Below are 22737 nucleotides of genomic sequence, written 5' to 3' on the forward strand. Positions count from 1 at the left end.
ACTTTTAGTTTGAATGTCTCATCCTGTTTCAGGTGTGTTTCCTGTAAACAACATATAGTTGGATTCTGACTTTTAATCCAGTCTGCTAACTGCTTCCTCTTTATGAGGCAGTTTGCCCCATTCACATTTATTGTTAGAAGGACTAATTCTATATTGCTTGCCATCCTATTAACCCCTGCTTATGCTTTTCCCCTTTCCTTCCCTTTTACCCTCCTATCCAGTATTAAACTGGTAAACACCACTTGCTTTTCACAGCCCTCCCTTTTTAGGATCCCTCCCCCACCTTAAAGATCCTCCCCTTATTTTACCCCTTTTCCTCGAAATTACTGTATTCCCTTCCCCTTAGCTTACTCCTTCCCTTTCACTTTTCAATGAAGTGGAAGAAGTTTCACCATAAATCGAATATGTCTATTGATACACGCTATGTTCGTCTCCCTCCTTTCTTTCTCTCAGATATAATAGGTTACCTTTGCCTCTTCATGAGATGTAGTACCACCACTTTATACTTTTTTATGATATAATCTCCTTTCCACCTCTAGTTTCTAAGACAAATTGTACATATGTTCTTTACATATTTTTTTGACAGAAGTATAGTTCTCAAGATTTCTTTTTACCTTTTTTAGAAGTCTCTTGAGTTCTGTATTTGAAGATCAAACCTCTTATGTAGGTCTGGTTTTTTCATCAAAAATAGATGGAATTCATTTATTTCGTTAAATGTCCATCTTCTTCCCTGGAAAACGATGCTCATTCTTGCTGGGTAAGTTATTCTTGGCTGCATACCAAGTTCCTTAGCCTTTCGGAATATCATGTTCCAGGCCCTGTGTTCTTTTAATGTGGATGCTGCTAGATCCTGTGTTATCCTTATTGTGGATCCTCCATATCTGAATTGTTTTTTTCTAGCAGCTTCCAATATCTTTTCCTTTGTCTGATGGTTCTTGAACTTGGCCACTATATTTCTTGGCGTTTTGATTTTAGGGTCCCTTTCAGTAGGTGATAGATGAATTTTCTCAATGTCTATTTTACACTCTGTTTCCAAAACGTCTGGGCAGTTCTCTTTGATAATTTCCTCGAAAATGGTGTCCAAGCTCTTTTTTTCCTCCCATTTTTCAGGGAGTCCGATTATTCTCAAATTGTCTCTCCTGGATCTGTTTTCCAGGTCTGTTGTCTTTCTGGTAAGGTACTTGTCAGTCTTTTCAATTGTTTCATTTCTCTGGTTTTGCTTGACTCCCTCTTGGTTTCTCCTTGAGTCATTCATTTCTACTTGTTCCAGTCTAATTTTCAATGATGTATTTTCTTCACTCACTTTTTTTATATCTCTTTGTAATTGTCCAATTGAGTTTTTATCTTCTATGGAATTTTTTTCCATTTTATCCATTTTATTTTTTAGAGAGCTGATTTCTTTTTCCAGCTCTCTAATCCTGTTTTCCTTGGAGTTGTTTACCTTTTCCAGCTCACTAATCTTGTTTCTCAATGATTTGATTTCTTTATCCATTCTGTCTTTGAATGCATGGGATGACTTCTCCAGGCTCTCTTGCCAAGCTTCCCTTTCCTTTTCCCATTTCTCTTCCAGCTCTCTTGTGAGAGCCTTTTTGATTTCCTCTATGAGGTTCTTTTTATTGAGGAGCAGCTTATATCCCTCCCAGGGGATACATCTGGGGACATTCTGTTCCTAGTCTCCTCAGCATTTGAAGTCTGCTCCCTCTCCACACAGAAGCTGTCAATGGTTAGAGCCCTTTTGAATTTTTTGTTCATTTTGTCAGAGTAGGAATCAAAGAAAACAAACTGACAAGAGAAACAATTGGTCTGTTTTGCGGGGGATAGGGCTGGATGGTATTAATGGGCTTCCTCTACAGACTGGGGGTAGGGCAGCAGAGAGCCACTAACAGAACAGCAATGACTGTACTGAGTCTGCGCTCTGGGGCTCTGAGAACGCACCGAGTCAGTCCAGGTGGGGGTTGGGGGTGGCCGGGCTCTGAGAGACGCTGGCTTTCTGGGGTTTTAATCTTCACCTCCGGTGTTTACACCCTCTCTGCTGCTCCTGGCTTGCTGCCAAGACTGAGCATCCACACTGGGGCAAAAGCCTTTTCGCAGAAACGGCAGAGATCACACCCCTCCCCCTCCGGTCTGAGCTGTGTGAGCTGCCTGTCTTGCTCTGGCTGTCTGCCCTCAGTCTGCACCCAGTCTGATTGACCCTCCCCCGAACAAACACAGACCTTTTCTGGCGACTTTCAAGGATGTCTTCTCTTGGTGATAATTTGTGGATTTCTTTCTGGGTCAAGCATTAAGTCAGAGGCTTGTCATGAAGTAAGTTCTGAGAGAAAACATGGAGCTCAAGCAGCTGTCTGCCTCCACGCCGCCATCTTGGCCGGAAGTCCCAACAATTTAGATGTTACTAGGTCTTTGTAGCTCCTTATTAGCATTATTATATTACTCTTTTAAATGAATAGGGTTCTTTTGATAACATCTTCCAATGATGTTTTAGGTAAAATTAATATTTGGTAGTCTCTGATTTCCCTTTTTTGTAGTTACAAAGTCTTTTCTTTCTTTCTCTTTTCTTTTCTTTTCTTTTCTTTTCTTTTCTTTTCTTTTCTCTTTTCTCTTCTCTTCTCTTCTCTTCTCTTCTCTTCTCTTCTCTTCTCTTCTCTTCTCTTCTCTTCTCTTCTCTTCTCTTCTCTTCTCTTCTCTTCTCTTCTCTTCTTTTCTTTTCTTTTCTTTTCTTTTCTTTTCTTTCGTCAATTAGGGTTAAGTGACTTGCTTCAGAACTCAAGTCCTCTTGACTTCAGGGCAGGTGAATTCACTGCACCACCTGGCTGCTCCAAGAAATTTCCTTTATTACATTTCAGATGCTATGAGCACATGATGAAGCAGATTTGGATGGTGTCACTGTGTTTTAGATAGTTGACTTCCCTAAATAAGTACTCCTTTATTATGAAGACTCCTTCCTTAGAGAATTATAGTTTAAAAATCTATTACCAAGTAATGTGCTAACTTCTGGTGAAGAAAATCAGAAAACTTTCTACTATTTGAGGTTGATTAAGGAAGCAGGGAAGAAATAAAAGCTTTTTTTCTGGCAAATTGCTCTTCCTAAGACTTTGTTAGGGGTTAAATTAACTGGAATTTTATAAAAGTTCAGTATTATAATGTTATGCATATTTGAACATTGTTAAGTTTTTTCTTTGTTTCTTATTTTAACAAAGGAACATCCTATTGGCCTATGTTGAATTTTATTGCTCAAATCACATGTACCTTTTATATACTAGAGCCTCATCTTATTAAAATGGAATTTTAGGACAATACTGTCACAGAAAACCTTCCCTCTTATATTAGAGCAAGTTAAGGGAAGGGAAATGTTTTTGATCTGCCTCCCATTCCTTTTCTCTTTTATGGAATTTTAAAATTTCTTTGTGACAATCCAACTGTGGTCCCAAATGTTGGCCTATGGGCAAAATAGTGTCACTATGGAATAAAGCCATGGCTCTGATGGTAATGGTAGAGAATGTATGAATTCAGATCTTAGAGTCAGAAGTTGTACTCCACCCATTCATGGTGGCATATAAAAATGTTTAAGGGTAAACTGTATTGGAAACTTTCTGCAGTTGCTTTTTGGAGTGGATTTCCTACCATTCCCTTTAGAGGAAAGGATAATTTATTTTGCCCTTTCTCTAGCCTCAATTCAGGCTACCTGTGGTCTGTTTAGAGTTGGGATCTTGCCTGATTTTTTTTTTTTTTATTTTATTATTTTTATTATAGCTTTTTATTGACAAAACATATGCATGAGTAATTTTTTAACATTGACCCTTGCAAAAACTTCTGTTCCAATTTTTCCCCTTCTTCCCCCCTCCATCCCCTCCCCTAGATGGCAGATAATCCCATACATGTTAAATATGTTAAAAACAATATATGTTTACATATTTATATGCTCCATAAGAAAAATCAGATTTATAAAGAAGATAAAAATAACCTGAGGAAAAAAAAACAAAAATCTTGCCTGATTTCTTTCAGGCTTCCCTATTGTTTTTGGTTATGCTAGAGAAGACTCTGCAAGTGGGAACATATGCTCAGAATGCTCAAAGCCTATCTTTGATTGAGCTTGTCAGTCATTCAGTTTGTCTTTTATAAGCTCTTACTATGTGCCAGGTACCACACTGAGCTTGGGGGATAAAAAGAAAGGCTAAAAATAGCTTCTGCCTTTAATGACTTGCATTCTAGGGAAGAAGACTATATTTAAATAATAGGTTTGGAAGGCTTTAGCTTTTAGGGGTGCTGAGAAAGGGTCAGAGAAAGGGAAAGATGAAGTTAATTCAAGAGAAGTTAGCTGGAAAATTCAAAGGAGAATTCATTTTGAATAATTGCCTCACCATTCATCTACATATATATATATACAGTCCAAGTAGAGCTTTTTGGAGCTTGAAGTCTGGGATTTATAGGGTCTTTCCTCCATTATGTTGCACTATCAGTGCTATCCATTTGCTATTAAATGGAATTTGATATAAGGCCTTGCATTTCATTATATGACTGTTATAGATTTAGACATACTGTTTCTGATGCCTAAAATTCCTTTTTCTCTTCAACTAAGTAATAAGCCAAATTTGTTTATAAAATAAAGTCTAATCAAGTTGCTTTTACTTACTCTGGTATTTGAAAATTTCAACTAGCACTCGTGCTTTATGAAACTTATGTGAAAAACCATGTGTATTGTGGGAGAAATGAACATGTATGTGGAATCCTAAGCATGTGCAAAAAGTTCACAATCTAAACAGAAGCTTGCATATTTATGAAATTGTGACAAAGAAAGTAGAAAAAAGAAATTTCAACCTGAATGGGAGTGGCATGGGAAGAGGAATCATGAATAATTAAATGGCAAAATTTTTTGAAGATTGATAGACTATGAAGATATGATTGTTTACTTATCTACAGTGCCAGCTGAATAAGGAGTTTCCTAGTCTGGTGCAGACTGATTGCCTGTCTTGACTCCCAAGGACACATAGGGAGTCCATCTTGGAGCGCAAAGGACAGATTATATCAATCTGTATTTGTGTATTATGTCCTTGACAAATTCAAAGCCTTTGGCATTCTCTGGGTTTAGTCTTTCTGGAAAATATGACTACTTAAAAGGACAAGTTCAGGGGGATTCCTTAATAAGAGGACCAGACATTTAGAGTCAGAAAGTTGAGTTCAAAGCCCAATTCTTTCACTTTGTGTGTTTCTTTAAAAAAGTTGCTTAATTTCTCTGGTAATTAATTTCTTTTTTTGTAAATAAGTATTGTGAGACTATAATAGATGAAAATGCTTTGCCATTGGAAATAGTTATAAGTTGCTATTGTAAGTTGGTTAAAAAATTATAGGAGCAGCATAGGCTTTAAGCCTAATTTTCTGCTGCTTTTGCTTTTTTTACTCTCTTGTGACTCATTCCAGATTAGAATCCTTGTTTTCTTTCTGGGTAGAAGGTGGTGAAGTATGTATATACATATATACATGCACACATATATGTATACAAAATATAGCTATTTATTTTCTTTAACAAAAGCTACAGTGTACACACTGGTGAATACGGATCAAAAGTCTGTTACCACTGTATATATTCAGACCAGAAATTATAACTTGTTATTAGTTATAGAATAAAACTCTTTTAGTTACTATTTAGTACTTTTAACTTCTAGTTTTTCAAGTAGCATTAAAATATATATGCTTGAATAGTGATAATAATTTGTGTGGATAATTATCTTTCCATGATAAAATGCATGATGAATAAGATGCAACTTTCTAAATGCAAAGATCATAAATGTTTCTTTTGGGGTTGATGAATTTACATATTTTATTGCCCAGGTCCTATTGTGACCAATAACATATATTTATATAATAATATATTTAGGGATAAACAGAACCATAGAAGATGATTTTTTTTTTCTCCCACTGAGTGAAGCATACTAGACAATCTAGGGAATGAGCCTTTGACCTTGGTGTCAGTTACCAACAAAGCTTATAAAAACATTGAAAAGTAGACATATCCAAACCAAATGAATATGCTTATATTCTTAGTCTAAGCCATTTGATATGTTAATCAGCAGAATCACTTTGATTTTTCAATTGTCTTGTAGCTTCAGCTATATCTATGCTGGCATTCCCAATAATTGTTCATAGTACAGTCCATCTACATTTTCTCATCCTGTGCAAATCTTATCTCTGTTCTTTTATAAATATAATAAGGCAGTCTTCCCAACATGCTGGGGCCCTTACACTCTTCCTCACCTTACATTGTGTACATATTAGTGAAACATACAAAAGGATCCATCAATTGTTCTTGTTCTCTTTATATGATGTGCCCACCTTCTTTTCCAGTCATAAATCAATTTGATGACATCTTTTATGCAATTTCTCCCATGTAATTCTTTCTTTGTAATAAGTTGCAGCCTACTCACACACCCACCATTATCTTTTAAGTAACTATAGCATATAATTCTTCGGAGAGTTAGGTACCCATGACTCACATGCAACCTTTGAGAATCTTCAGAATTCATTTTAACCCTTTAGCCATATCATAGCTAAGTGATGTTGCCTTGTATTATCTTGAACAGAATTTATAATTGTGTAAATAGTTGAAAAAACTAAAGCAACTTATTTTGTCTGTAGTTCCTTTATTTTGTCTCTGACCATGTTTGTATTACATAACTCCCATTCTTTCTTGCTACCTTCTGTAAGCTGAAAACAGCAGTTATCTAGAATAATCCTCTGTATTAGGAAAATGTTATGAGAATCAGCTAAATCAAACAAGACCCTTTCTTGCTATACAACTCAAATTTTATCTGCAGTCTCCCACTAACAAGTCTGGCCCAATCATAAGGTGCCTTGAATTCAGTTTACTTCCTGCCTAACAAATTAAAACCTGTATAACCCTTGTCCTTTTGTTCCTTCAAGGAGTCTGCCTATGAGTGGGACTCCTTTTCTGATGAATTCAATAAAAGATCATTACTTTCTAAATTTTTGATTCTTGTTTCAGTTTTTTCTGTACAGATAATTTTACTTACAGTGGTAATAAAAAATTAAAAACCAAAACCCAACAACTTTTCTATTGCCTCCCTAAAGCAGAGATCCCTAAAGTGGATTGTATGTCCTGGGTTCCCAAGAGGATCTATAGCAGGTATATTAACAACCAATAGGAGGTTAGAATCCATTATCCCTCTGCCATGACAACTGGTCTAGGTCTTGTTTGGATTAGCTATTTCTCATAACCCTTCCCTAACTGATCTCCAGTTCAGTTCTTCTGCTGAAAGATACCTTTCTGCATCTGCATGATGTGGGTAGCTCCCACAAACTTGGCTGGAAGTCCTATCAAAGCCATCAGAACTGCAAAAACAGGTCTCCCTAACAAACTGAAACTCACTTCAGAACATCCCTTTATTTTAGTTTCCTCAGGGCAGTTAACAGTCTGTGATCTTCTTAAGTATACAGTGTCAATCTCCAATGTCTCAGTGATCACAACTGGAACAAACAACTATCTTTTACAACTATATTCTGTCTTCCAGGACATACAATTGAGATTATGACAAATAACAAAATGACCTTTTTAAAAGTAGCATTAGGATTAGGGTCAGGAGCTCAATCAGTGATTTCATTTGTGTAAAGAACTCCCAGATAAGTAAAATCCTTTTCCCAATGGAAGTGGGCACCTTCTCTGAGACAATAGTCTTGGAAAGTTGCTTAGAGGACCGAGTGCTTTTCAGGATTCTGATGCCTTCAGCATAGTTTGTAGCCAGCATTGCATCAGAGCTATTCTGATGGTTGTAATCTTAGAATAGGAAAGTCCTTAGAATATCATCTACTCTAGTTGCTTACCCAGTGCTATACTATACTCTATACATCACAATCCCTGTTGATCTAAACTATAGTTTAGAATTATACAGAATTGTTTAATTCAGGAGTTCTTAGAATCCATAGACTTCTTAATTTTTTAAAATTCTATTTCAGTATACTTGATTCCTTTTGTCATCTGTTCTTTAAATATGATTCCGAGATGTCCATACTTTTGACAGATTTATGGCAAAAATTTTGTCCAGTATTTTTTTTTCCTAGTCAATATTTGAAAATAGTCATCACTTGCTTTCCCTGCTCCCATTATTTCCTGGTTTCAGATGCTTAGTTTTATATTTGTGTGTATGTGTGTATAATATGAATAAAAGTTAGTTTTCCAGTTTTTTCCCATCCTAGTACTTTTCTGGATATCTTAGAAGTTCGAGATTATTGCTTTTTATTTTCCCAAGTAGCTTGTAGGCAAGATGACTTAGGATAAATATATCTGTTGTCACATTATAAATAAAACAAGGAACTGGTCCTGCATCATTATTATTTACAGATAACTTAATTTTCATGCTTGTGGGTTTCATTTATAGGCTGCTATTTCAGAGAATAATGGAATGTAAAACAAATGAATAGTAAAGTTAGATCATCAGGTCAGTATTGCAATTTCTTTTTGATCTTTCCATACTTCAAAATTTCAGAGAAATTTATTGATATGGATACTCTACTGGTACAGTTTATGTTTTTATCCATTGTAATCTTAACCCACAGATTCTCCATAATGATTCTACTTGGCTTGCTGGAGTCCTCCTAGGTCTTTTAATTTTGTCTGAGTACCAGAGCAGCATGTGTGCTATCCATTTCTTATCCCTTTCTCTCATTACATGATAAACTTGCCTCATTTTCTGTTTATACATTTCCTGGATGCTATCTTTTATACTACTTATTGCATGTGAGTTATTAATAACATGTAGTAGTAAATATGTTCACCACATATCTGTTCTTTGCCCTCTGTAATTTTGGGTTATTCAAAAATTGTGTTAAGGTGATTCATAAACATATGTTGACATTGGGAGAATGAGAACATTGAGCTTTTATGTTAGTATCATAGGACTGTTGTAAGTGCTGCCCAAATTTCTAAATGTAATCTAGTCACCTTACTTGATATCTCATATTAAATTTAAAAGATTTCCAAAATTGCTGTCTTTACAGAGCCAACAGAATTTATAAAACTAAACAGATCATCACAGTCACAGTATTGTATTCAAACTGAACTGAAGCTACCTGATGAAAATATATAGTGGGCCATATTGGCATGTGTTTATCTAGGGGATTGTAGTCACATAATATGAAATACAGCATGGTGTATTAGATAAAGTGCTTACCTTAAAGCCAGAAGAAGCTGAGTTTAAATCCCACCTCTGATAAAAATTGGTTCTTTACCTTTGGCAAGTCATTTAGTCTCTCAGTGGTCTGTATAGCTTTCTGTTGAAATTTTAAATTGCACAGAAGATGCTAACCTATAGCAGTAAAGAAAGTTCCTCACATGGACCTATAGTGGTAAAGAAAATTCCTCAAGGACCACTTTATACCAAGAAACCACAGATCTACTTCTTATATTTATATACATGAAGAAAATGTTCAATGTACAGTATATATACACACTAAGATATGGTACCTTGAAAATAAATTCAGAGGATTATATTTGCAAGGGATCTTAGAGATAATGTTAAGTGACTTGACTTGCTCAGGAATCCCATATATAGTGAATAATGGAAATTGCATTTTTTCCCATTGTGTCATTGACTTAGTATATGCTAAAATAAATCTTTTTTTTTTTTTTTTGCACTCAATTCAATTAAACTATACTCTTTCTTCAATATCTTACACTGTATACCAAGATAAAGTCAAAATGGATATGTAATTTATATTTAAAGAGTGATAACACAAGCAAATTAGGAGAGCAAGGAATAGTTTTATCTGTCAGATCTAGAGAGAAGGAAAGAATTTATGACCAAATAAAATATAAGGAATTACTAGATAGTGGATGAATAATTTTGATTATATTAAATAACAAGTTTTTTGCACAAGCAAAACCAGTACAATCAAGATGATAAGGAATTAAACAAAGCTAGGAAATAATTTTTATAGCAAGTATCTTTGATAAAGGCCTCATTTTTCAAATATATAGAAAGTAGAGTCAAATTTGAATAATAACGAGTTATTTTTTTTCTTTCTTAGTTTCCTCCCTCCCTTTTTGATCTGATTTTTCTTGTGCGTTATGACAAATATGGATCTATGTTTAGAACTGCACATGTTTTACCTGTATTGGATTGCATGCTGTCTAGGGGAGAGGGGAAGAGAGGAAGAAAAATTTGAACACAAGATTTTGCAAAGGTGAATATTGAAAATGATCTTTACATGCATCTGGAAAAATCAAATACTATTAATTTGTTCAAAGCATAAAAAACAGTAGGAATACAAGTCATTATCCAGTTGACAAATGGTCAAAGATTATAAATAGGTAATTTTCAGATGAAGAAATAAAGAATATCTGTAATCGTATGAAAAAATGCTCCAAGTAACTATTGATTAGAGAAATACAAGTTAAAACAACTTTTAGGTACCCCACTACACCTTATAAGATTGGCTAATGTGACAGAAAAATAAAATGTCAAATGTTGGAGGGCATGTAGGAAAATTGGGACACTAAAGCATTGTTGGTGGAGTTGTGAACTGATCTGCATTTTGGAGGGCAGTTTGGAGCTATGCTCAATAGGCTATAAAACTGCATATCCGTTGATCCAGCAATACCACTACTAGATTTGTATCCCAAAGAAATATTTTTAAAAAAAGGAGAAAAGGGCATATGTGCACAAAAATATTTATAGCTGGTTCTTTATGGTGGTGAAGAATTAGGAGTTGAGGGGATGCCTGTCATTTGGGGAATGGCTCAACAAGTTGTGGTATATGATTGTAAAGGAATACTATTGTGCTGTAAGAAATAATAAGCAGGCTGATTTCAGTAAAACCTGGAAAGACATGAATTGATACAAAATGAAATGTAGAGAATCAGGAGACCATTGTGGGACTGTTGTTCATGGTAAAAGCAATATTGTATAATGATCAGCAGTGAATACAGCAGTGAATACTTATCAATACAATGGTCCTAGACAATTACCGGGGACCAATAATGAGAAATGCTGCCTACAGAAAGAACTGATAGAGCCTGAATGCAGATTGAAGATACTGTTTTTCATATTATTATTTTTTTTTGTGTGTGTGTATGTTTTGGTTGTGTCCTTTATAATATGATTAATATGGAAATATATTTTACATGATTTCACATGTCTAAATTACCCAAATCAAATTGATTACTTAGGAAAGAGAAAATTTGAAACTCAAAAATATGTTAAAAATTGTCTTTACATGTAATTGGGAAAAAATAAAATATTTTTTAAAAAGGACCCTAGATTCCATCTAATTCAAATGTTTACATTTGGGGAAACTGAAGTCCAAAGAGTTTGAGTGACTTGTCCAGTGTTATATATGGGTTACAAAACCAGGTCCTTTCACTTCAAATTAAACCTTATTTTTACAGCTCTATGAGTAAGTAAAGGTTTTGAATCTTGAAATACCAAGGACAAGGTGGAAGAGAGTAAAAGTAGAGATTTAAGTACTTAAAAGGTGAACAACTGGATCTCAGTTGCTTAGGGTGTGGGAACATAAGATTACAGGAGAATGACAAAGGGTTTCTTTGAAAGGTTTTCCTCAAGATTTGATACCCTAAATTACCAAGGTCTTATTATTTCCCCCATTTTTCCCACAAGAGAGCATTTAAAAAATATATTTTAGAGCTGGCAATTTTATAAAGAAGAATATAGTTCCTGCTTGTTTGATTGGTCCCATCTTTGATAGTACTATCAGTGAACTGACTGGAGGCCCAGGTAGCAATCAAATGGGCTAGAAGTTTCCAGAATGGGAAAGTTTGGTAAAGGAAGGTAGTAGGTTTTAGATCATAGCCAACCTGTTGCCTATTAGATTTATAGATCTGAAAGTCCTCAAACCAGGATTTTTTTTCCCCCCCAAATGAGATTACTTTGTCAGTGAATTAGGTTCAGAATTGAATTGGGAAAAATTGTGCTGATTTGTATTGGGGAATTTTTGCAGTACTTTGAATAATTACAGGCTTCTGTAAACTTTTCATCTCTTTAATTCTAGTATTCTCCCAATGACACTATATGACTGCCTATCATGGAAGTAAAAACTTAACCTTTCCAAAAAATCTTGCTAACATATACAGGGAATAAGATATTCCAATTTGTGGAAACTGCATTGAGGGAGAGGAGAGACAAGTAAATTGATTTAGATAGAATTGTTATTTGTATTATATTGTCTAGACCATCGGCCTCAAACTTTTTAAATAGGGGGCCAGTTCAGTATCCCTCAGACTGTTGGAGGGCCGGACACTCTGTCTCCGCTGCCTCAGCCCTGTGCTGGAAGTGTGCGTTGCTAATGCTAGTTTAGGTCGAAAATCACTTCCGGTCTGATTTTGCCATAACCAGGCTGAACGCATAAACATTCTCAGCAGGGCACATCTGGCCCACTGCCATAGCTTGAGGACCCCTGGTCTAGACCAACTCTTAGTAATTAACATAATTTTCTTTATTTCTATAAATTTTATTTCTGTTGTATTCATATAATTTCTGTGTATGTCAGCAATACCCCTACTAGATGTGTAGCTTAAAGAGATCAAAGAAAAGAAAAGAATCCATATGCAGCTTTTTTTTTTTTTTTCAGTAGCAAAGAATTAGAATTTGAGGGGATGTTCCCATTTGGGGAATGACTGAACAAACTATAGTATATGATTGTGATGGGATATTAATGTATTGTAAAAAATGATGAAAAGGATAGTTTCAGAAAAACCTGGGAAGACTTACATAAACTGTTATAAAGCCAAGTGAGGAGAATTAGGAGAACCTTGTACATAGTTATGCAATTTTGTAATGATTATCAACTGTGGAAGACTTAGCTACTCTGATGTGATCTATAACAATTCCAAAAGATTAATGATGAAAAATGCTATGTACTTCCAAAAAGAGAGAACTAATGAACTACAAATGCTTGATGCATTTTGTTTTTCACTTTGGTTATTTTTCTTGAGACTTCCCCCCCTCCCCCTGCCTTTTTTTTTTTTTTTTTTTTTTGTGCAACATGGCTAATGTAGAAATCTGTTTTGCATAACCTCATATATCAATGAATGATGTGTTTCTTATCTTCTCAATTGGTAGGGGAAGTTGAGGGAGGGAGAGAAAATTAAAAATTTGGGGGGGTATAATTTTCTTTTATTATTACAGCTTTTTATTGACAAAACATATGCATGGATAATTTTTCAACATTGCCCTTGCAAAAACCTCCATTCCAACTTTTCCCCTCCTTCCCTCTGCCTCCTCCCCTAGATGGCAGGTAGTCCCATATATGTTAAATATGTTAAAGTATATGTTAAATACAATATATGTATATATATATTTATACTGTTGTCTTGCTACACAAGAAAAATCAGATGTAGAAAGAAGGTAAAAATAGTTTGGGAAAAAACAAAAACAAAAATGCAAGCAAACAATTACAGAGTGTAAATGCTATGTTGTGTTCCATACTCATTTCCCAGTGTTCTTTCGCTGGGAGTACCTGGTTCTGTTTATTACTGATCAATTGGAACTGATTTGGATCCTCTCATTGTTGAAGAGAGCCACGTCCATCAGAATCGATCCTCATATAGTATTGTTGTTGAAGTGTATAATAATTTCCTGGTTCTGCTCATTTTACTTAGCATCACTTCATGTTAGTCAAGATCTCCAGGCCTCCCTGAAAGCATCCTGCTGGTCATTTCTTATAGAATAATAATATTCCATAACATTCACATACCACAATTTACCGAATCATTCTCCAATTGATGAGCATCTATTCAATTTCCAGTTTCTGGCTACTACAAAGAGGGCTGCCACAAACATTCTTGTACATACAGGTCCCTTTCCCTTCTTTAATATTTCTTTGGGACATAAGCCTAGTAGTAACACTGCTGGATCAAAGGGTATGCACATTTTGACAACTTTTTGAATATAGTTCCAAATTACTCTCCAGAATGGTTGGATACATTAACAACTCCATCAACAATACATCAGTGTCCCAGTTTTCCCACATCCCCTCCAGCATTCTGCATTATCTTTCCCTGTAATTCTAGCCAATCTGACAGGTGTGTAGTGGTATCTCAGAGTTGTCTTAATTTGTATTTCTCTGATTAATAATGACTTGGAACACCTTTTCATATGGATAGAAATAGTTTCACTTTCATCATCTGAAAATTGTTCATATCCTTTGACCATTTATCAATTCTTATTCTTATAAATTTGAGTCAATTCTCTCTATAAAAAAATTAAAATTTAAAAAAGTTACAATTCTTTCATACAACTTTTCTAAAATTCTGTTTAAGGCCTTAAGTTCTTTCTTAATAATCTTTTTATTAATTTGTCAATGTCTGAAACGTATTTCAAGGTACCCAACTGCTAAAATTTTACTGGGTTTTTTTTTTTTTTTTTTTTCTATCATAGGGTACAGACATGTTAGGAATTGATATTTTATTGTTTATGGTACTTTTAAAGCACATTATAATTTCCCTGTTTACCTTTCTCAACTATATTTTTTACTTTTGCTTTTTCTGGAATGATTATTACTACCCAGTTTTTTTTTTAACCTTACCTGAAGCATAATAATTTGTAATCTAAGCCCTTTATTATATTTAACTTTGTGTGAATCTTTGTTTCAAGTGTTACTTGTAAATAACATTGAATTCTGCTTTAGAATCCATTTTCCTATCTGCTTGTTTTAAGGACTACTTAATCTTATTCATGGCTATTTCATTTTCTTTTATCATGTCCTTATTTATTATAATCTCTTCTTTGCCCCCAATAAATAATAAGAAAGTGATAAAAGGGAACACGTGTGATCAGCCTTAATCATAAACTTACTAATTAATGTGATCAGCTTCCAATTACTACTTGCCCTTGCTTCCTTTCACCTAGACTTTTTATTACTCCTTTTTACCCTTTCTTTCAATCCTCCTTTATGCACTGTATTTTGGAGTTAGTTTGTTTAGCTTATTTATTATAGTCTTGATTGTAACCTTCCATTTTTCATTGTCCCATTTTCTCTGTTTAGTTTAACATATTTCTTTAAAAAAATTTTTTTTTTGTTAAAGCTTTTTAAATATGCATGGATAATTTTTCAACATTAACCCTTACAAAACCTTGTGTTCCAATTTTTACCTCCCTTCCTCTCCACCCTTTCCCCTAATTAGCAAGTAATCCAATATATAGTTTAACATTTCTATACCAATTCTGTATGTATCTTAAACTTTCTTTTCTTTTCTTCTAATAAAAGCCAGGCTTATACAATATCTATTCCTATCCTACTGCTTTCTCTTTGTTCACCTATTCTCTATCCCTGTTATGAGAAATAGTAAGTTTTGCCCCTTTTTTCATCATTTCTTTCTTGGAATGTTACTTTTTTGGCTCCCATTTATTTCCTATTAAGAACATTAAAACAGAGCACCCAATCTGGGCTTTTAATTTAACTTTTTGAATTCCTTTGTTACTCACAAAAATATTAGAATTCTGAAGGGAAATTTTTATTTCCCCCTTCATTGAATGGAGTAAATCATAATTATTTAGCCTTTTCTACCTGCAAACATCATTTATCTTTTTAGGTTTCCTTTAATCTCTCTTTTCTTATATCTAAGTATTTACTCATCGCTGATCTTCAGGAAGACTTCAAAGTCCCTTTCACTACTGGGCCATTTTTTACTTTTTGTAGGGTTATGTATACTCACTTTTTCAGGGTAAGTTGTTCTACGTTGTATGCTATTTTTTGTTTTTTTGGAATATCACATTCCAAGATTTTCTTTATTTTAATAATTAGCTGCCAAATCTTGTGTGATGCTAATTAATTATACTTCATTAATTATTATTTTAAATTCTTGATTTTCTTAGTTCACATTATTTTTTTCCTTTTTTGAATTTTGACTCCAAAAGGTGACCTTGAAATGTCAGCTTTGCCAAATGTCAGATTTTGTCATTTTGTAAGACTTTTATTGATATTGAAAACTTATGCCTGTCTTTTTTTGTGTGTCTTTATCTGCTTATCTACCTTTGGAAGATCAGTTAACAAATGTGTATCTTTTATTAAGAAGATGGTGTAAGTTTTATAGACTATTTTATCCTATAAGTTTATTATATATAAAATTATGTTGCAAATAAGATTTCTTAGTATTTTAGTAGCTTATCCCCTTAGATCTAGTGATTCATTTTTTGACAATCTTGACAGTTTTCACATCAGTTTTCAAGTCCATTTGTGAAGGATTGTTCTGTTAGTGTGGTGGTAGGGTTGGGAAATCTAACTTATTTTGAATGAATGGTAAATCAGCTTCCTTTTTTCTTGTTTATTAAATTTATGTAACTTGGCTTTTAATTTTTTATATTTGGAAAGCAAAAGACCATATTAACAATTCTTCTTGGATATTTTAAAATTTATTTATCTTTATAATTAGATCAATTTAACAATGTATCAGAGGAAGATTACATTTTGGTATTCAGCTCCTTATGTTTTCTTTGATTATATTTAATTACTTTCATATTTCCTTTAGCTTCATAATGAAGACGATAATTCAGAATCACCTGCCATTGAGACACCATCACCTTCAACACAGATAGCACAAACTTCTCCATCTGGATCTATACTTGAACCTGAGGCTTCTCCTCCACCTTATAGTAGCATTACTGTGGAAGCAGCTGCTACTTCAGGTAATTTAAAAATTTTTATGTTCATTTCTGGTTGCATAACTTTTTCTTCTGTATCCTTAGTACAATAATTATTTGGTTTGAAGTAATAAATTGATTTTTTTTTTGGGGGGAATTTATTATAATTTGCAACTCTTCTGCTTTACTTCTCTGACTTTTGCTTTACTTTTGACTTTTTCTAAAATAGGAACTATGTAAATATATTATTTGCATGTCTGTTTGTTTTTTTCTGTTGCAACTGTGGTATTTCATTTATGGTGGTTACATGAAATTTAATAGTAAAAGTAATTCCTAACTCTTTTCCACACTATCATACTTTATTTCCCTATTCCACACTTTCCTGATTACTCTATTTTTTTGTACTTTTATTTCATAATTTTCTTATTTTACATATTTGCCAAAAATTTACTATTATCATATATTATATTATACATTATATATGTTATTATATATGATAAAATTCTTGTATGTTACTGATGGGGGTGAATCCTGAAACTGTGTCCCCTTTAATCTGTAAAAGGAGAGATTTGGGGGCCTTAGGTTTTCCCCTGGGAGAAATATACCTTTCCCTGACAACGCCCAGTTAAGTGGTCTCATTCAGTTGGAGATCTCTGCCTGATATTCCTATTGAGTGGCTTGAAACTCCAAGATAAATAATCTCTTTCCAACTGGAAATCTAAATCCTGGGCAGTGACAGCATTGAAGGAATCTAGCCCAAGCCTCAGACTGCTAATAAAAGACAATTCTGAACTCTAAATTTTTGCACAAATCCGAAACAGGATTATATTTGCCAAAGAAGTTCTCTTCTTGGCAAAGCTGCCTGCCAGGACTCTTGCCCACTGTGAAGATATTCTCGTCTCAGTGTTAACCTTTGTTGTTTCCCTGACAGGACCTTACCCACTGAGGGGTCTGTCTTCCAAGCAAAGGTGGCTTCTCAATGCCAATAAAATTTACTTTTGCCTCAGACTTTTTGGGTTTGTGAATTCTTTCGCATTGGACCTGTATCTTTGACCAGAGAGGGATTCCCCACTTCATTTCTCACAGTTCTTCACTAGCACTAGCACTACATTATTACTATATTATATAGTACTACTTTATCCAAGACAGTAGTATATAGAACATTTCTTTTTTTTCCACTAGATTATCTTGCTTTCATTGTCAAATTGCTCTTAAAATCTCATCTCCTTTAACTTTCTCTGACCAACTCAGTGTCCTAAAGGCTTTGACTTTTGCTTGTTTATAATTTTGTTTTCTTTAAATGCTATACTTGTTCTAAATGTATGAGAGCTGAAAAAGTTTCTGAAAGATTATTTAGTTCAGCCAGAATTGATTTATAATCTTTTAAAATTTGCAATTCATATTAATTGCCCCCACTTTCCAGAAGGAAAGACTTTTATGGCAAAGTACAAAAGAATATTGGTTTTGGAGCGCGAATACCTAATTTCAAATCCCCTGATTTCTACTCAATCATTTAACTTCCTTGTACTGCACTTTTCTTTTTTTTTTTTTTTTTTAACTTAATAAATTTTTATTATATATATATTTTTTATAATATTATCCCTTGTATTCATTTTTCCAAATTATCCTCCCCTCCCTCTATTCCCTCCCCCCGATGACAGGCAATCCCATACATTTTACATGTGTTACAATATAGTCTAGATACAATACATGTGTGTGAATATCATTTTCTTGTTGCACAATAAACATTAGATTCCGAAGGTACATGCAACCTGGGCAGACAGATATTAGGGCTAACAATTTACATTCACTTCCCAGTGTTTCTTCTCTGGGTGTAGCTACCTCTGTCCATCATTGATCAACTGGAAGTGAGTTGGTTTTTCTTTATGTTGAAGATTTCCACTTCCATCAGAATACATCCTCATACAGTATTGTTGTTGAAGTGTACAGTGATCTTCTGGTTCTATTCATTTCACTCAGCATCAGTTGATTTAAGTCTCTCCAGGCCTCTCTGTATTCCTCCTGCTGGTCATTTCTTACAGAGCAATAATATTCCATAACCTTCATATACCATAATTTACCCAACCATTCTCCAACTGATGGACATCCATTCATCTTCCAGTTTCTAGCTACTACAAAAAGAGCTGCCACAAACATTTTGGCACATATATGTCTCTTTCCGCTCTTTAGTATTTCTTTGGGATATAATCCCAGTAGTAGCGCTGCTGGGTCAAAGGGTATGCACAGTTTGATAACTTTTTGGGCATAATTCCAGATTACTGCACTTTTCTTATCTGTAAAATGAAAGGGTCAAATTAGATAGAAGAAGGCCTTCCAACTCTGATTCTAAACTTCCTAAGAGAAGTGATGTATCTAACTTTAAATAGAGCCTGGATTTGAACAAAAAATCTCCAGTGCATGTTACTTCTTTGTGTTGCTAATATCTGCTAAATATTCTTCTCTGTGTTGTAGAATATTTTCCCTCATATTATGGTATAGTGGAAAGACTTGAATTTGGCTGCATAGTAGAATACTTCTTCATTTCCCAGCTTCTGGGGTGGCTGAGGATGGCAGAAGTCGAGATTGGGAGTTCAGAGCTGCAGAGAGTTTTGTCTATCAGTTTCTCACACTAAATATTATGTTGAGCTCTCAAGAAGGGAAAACTGAAATAGATTAGAAATGGAGTTCATCAAAGCTCTCATGCTGCTTGGAGTAGGATTAGGTTTGTGAGTTGCCCTTGAACTTCTAGCTGATGCCAGAGAGGGAGAACCTAGTATTTACGTTGTTGTTTCCTTTCTTTTTAAAATTGTTTTGAATTTGTCCCTATAGGATCTGAGTTTGATTGCAGGCTCTTCTATTTGCTGCTTGTGCATATTGAACAAGTCATTTCCTCAATTATAACATCAAGTGCTTCAATTAGATAACCTTTAAGGTTCCTTCCAGCCCTAAATGTGGGAATCTGTAATCATTTAACTTTTCCTGATAACAACATAAAGTTGATTATCAGGTTGCACTGAATTGGAGAGAAATCTTTTCAACTTTTTTGAAATCACTATGGTATGGTAATTGCTTATTTAAAATCCTCTACTCTCAATTCCATTATACTGTATGGCATATATCCAAGGATCTTAAATGCTGAATATTTGTAATGATAATAAAGATTACTGATTCTATGTAATGCATACATTTAATAGCAATAACTATGCTTATTCCTTTTCATTTTTGATGTGTTAAGAACTTAAAAGTTTGAGTTAATAGTGTCCTTATGATAAAGAAAGAATAATTTAAAAAAATAAAGGAATTGAACAATAGAAAAATAGTGTTAAATTATCTTGTTGTTTTCAGCACATTTTTGTGGCATAATCTCAAAGTTTTGTTTTTTTTTTTCTTTGACACAAGTTTCATATGTTCTCTTCATCGTTCCCTTCTCAACTTTATTTTATTTCCAGTTTTATTACATTGCCTAAAGTACTTTTGCTGTGATAAAATAGTGAGTTTAAAATGAAGATGTCATGTTTCAAAAGTAAGGTAGCATTGGTTAAATTAACCTCAAGTTTCTTTCTATTGAACACTTAATACTTTTGTGCCTGAATTTCTAGAGGTTTAAGAAAAGGGAGAGGAGGGGGGAAATTGTAAACTGCCATCACATTTAAAGTTAAATTTGAATGAGATTACCATGCATCATAGACTTTGGTTTTCCTTAGACTATATAATATATTGGTATTGTCATATCAACATACAGTACTTTAAAAATTATTATTAAAGCTTTTTATTTTTCAAAACATATGCATGGATTATTCTTCAACATTAACGCTTGCAAAATCTTGGGTGTCAATCCTCCCCACTCCCCCTTGCTCTCCCTTAGATGGCAAGTAGTCTAATATATGTTAAACATCAACATACAGTATTACCTAAACTCTAGAAATCTACTTTACTACTTTATGACTAAGCTTGAGAGATTTCTGTACAATTATTTCTTCCTCATAACTTTTCTCCAATGTGATTTTGATCTATCACTAGTTGTCATAAGAAATTAAATGGGAATTTTTTAGAAGTTTTGTGGAATGGGAAATGAGTGTAAACTGTTATTTTTACCTTCTGAATCCAATTCTTCCTGTGCAACAAGAAATTCGGTTCTACACACATATATTGTATCTAGAATATACTGTAATATATTTAACATGTATAAGACTGCCTGCCATCTGGGGGAGGGGGTTGGGGGAGGAAGGGAAAAAATCTGAATAGAAGTAAGTGCAAGGGATAATGTTGTAAAAAATTACCCATGCATATGTACTGTCAAAAAAAAAAGTTATAATTATAAAATAAAATTAAAAAAAAAAAAAAGAAGAAGTTTTGTGGAAGACACAGATGACATGCAGACATGCACACACAAGACAGAAGTTTAGAAAATTAGAAATGCATACTATTAACATATTTTGTCTTCTCTTCCTTCTTTTTGTTTGTGTGTTTGTGAGACAATTGGGGTTAAGTGACTTGCCCAGGATTCTACAGATATGTGTCAAGCTTTTTGATGCCAGATTTGAATTCAGAATTGAAGTAAGAATTCCTAAGGAGGGCATGAATTTAGGCCCTCCTGACTCCAGGGTTGATTTATGCATTGTACCACTTAGCTGTCTCCATATTTCAGATTTTAATACCACAAATATCCACAATTTCTTTAAAATTTGAGAAAAGAACATGCAAGCCAGCAAATGACATAAAGGCTAGTATTTTTACTCAACATTGACCTATGCCTAAATGCTTAATCCAAATTTTATTAAAATATATATATATTATAAACATTTTATAAAAGAAAAGACAATTAAGACTTCTTCTCTGGTATGAAGGGAAAGCCATGAAATTTTTCAAGGATTTTGAGAGCTCTGTGTCCCTAATCCCCTGCAATATGGAGGAGATAATTATAGTTAGTACTTCCTCTTCCTTTCCTCCTTTTTCTCTTTTCAGTCTTGTTTTTCATTGTATTATTTAGCTGAAACAGCTCTTTCCAGAGGTCTCTTAAATTGCCAAACTTAATGGGTGTTTCTTAGTCCTCATTGTTCTTGACCATTTTGCAGCCTTTGACTGCAACCTTTTCTCTTTAATACTGATTTCTGTGAAACTCTTACTGTAGCCTTGTTTTCTTGTCTCTCTTAAAACTACTCCCTAAGTTTCTTTTATGGGATCTTGATTTCGATCACTCCTGCTAAAACTAGCAAAGAGTTATAGGGAAACTAAGGCCCAAGATAATACATAATTTGATTAAGCTTACATAGCTAGTTATTGGCAAAACTGAAACTAGAATAGGCTTCTTACCTATCAATCTAGTGTTATTTTTGCTATGCTGTAATACTTACTAATATATAGGATACCTCAAAGTTGACATATTTTATAATTGCAAAATGGAGAGGGTGAAGTGTTTTTGGCATCTACTTACAGTTTTTACAGATATTTAAACATTATAATGCCTCTTTGGAAAAGTAAGTAATGTATAAATGGCTGTTGTACTCAACTTTTTAAATCTAGGCATTCCCTGAGTTTTGAAGTAATTCTTTCCTGAAAACACTAACTCAACATGATAATTGAACATTAATTCAACATATATTTATTAAATATTAATGCATATAATTATGTAATAAAACATGCTAGATGTTGGGTACCATTTGATGTTACAAAAATAATAAGGGTATATAAACCAATATAAATAAAGTAGATTATTTTAAAGCGCAATCAGAATTCATAAGGAGGAGATGAATAATTTTTGAATGGAAAGATAAAGAAGGATTTAGCATTTTGGTAGGTTGGATTTTAGTTGGTAAGATAGGGGGTGGGTGTTCTCTCATCTAGGGAATAACACGAAGAAAGGTATAAAGATAGGAACACTTGGAATGTTTTTAAGTACATAGTCCAGTTTGGTTGGAATATAGATTTACATGAGCAAAAGTCCCGTGAGATAAGACAGTAAAGGTAGGTTGACTTGGATTATGAAAGGGTTTGAATATCAGACTAAAGAGTATGTTTTAGATAAAGACCTTGGGCCATAGATGACAGAATTTGCCTAACAGAGTTAATAAATGATAGATAGAGCTGAAGTTTCTTTGCTTCTCAGTCTAATATACTTTCTAATACCTCACTC

At 33.9% G+C, this 22737-nt stretch overlaps 1 protein-coding gene across 1 annotated transcript in view; it reads left to right on the forward strand.

Moving 5' to 3' along the window:
- The window catches only part of NDFIP2 (Nedd4 family interacting protein 2), a 101505-nt gene that overhangs the window by 38229 nt on the left and 40539 nt on the right, over positions 1-22737 (forward strand). Inside the window, exon 2 of the mRNA XM_074299335.1 lies at positions 16493-16649. Within this exon, the coding sequence (XP_074155436.1) occupies positions 16493-16649 (157 nt within the window). The remainder of the gene's footprint in view (positions 1-16492; positions 16650-22737) is intronic.

Source organism: Sminthopsis crassicaudata, chromosome 3 (assembly GCF_048593235.1).
Source record: "Sminthopsis crassicaudata isolate SCR6 chromosome 3, ASM4859323v1, whole genome shotgun sequence".
NCBI classification, from domain to species: Eukaryota; Metazoa; Chordata; class Mammalia; order Dasyuromorphia; family Dasyuridae; genus Sminthopsis; species Sminthopsis crassicaudata.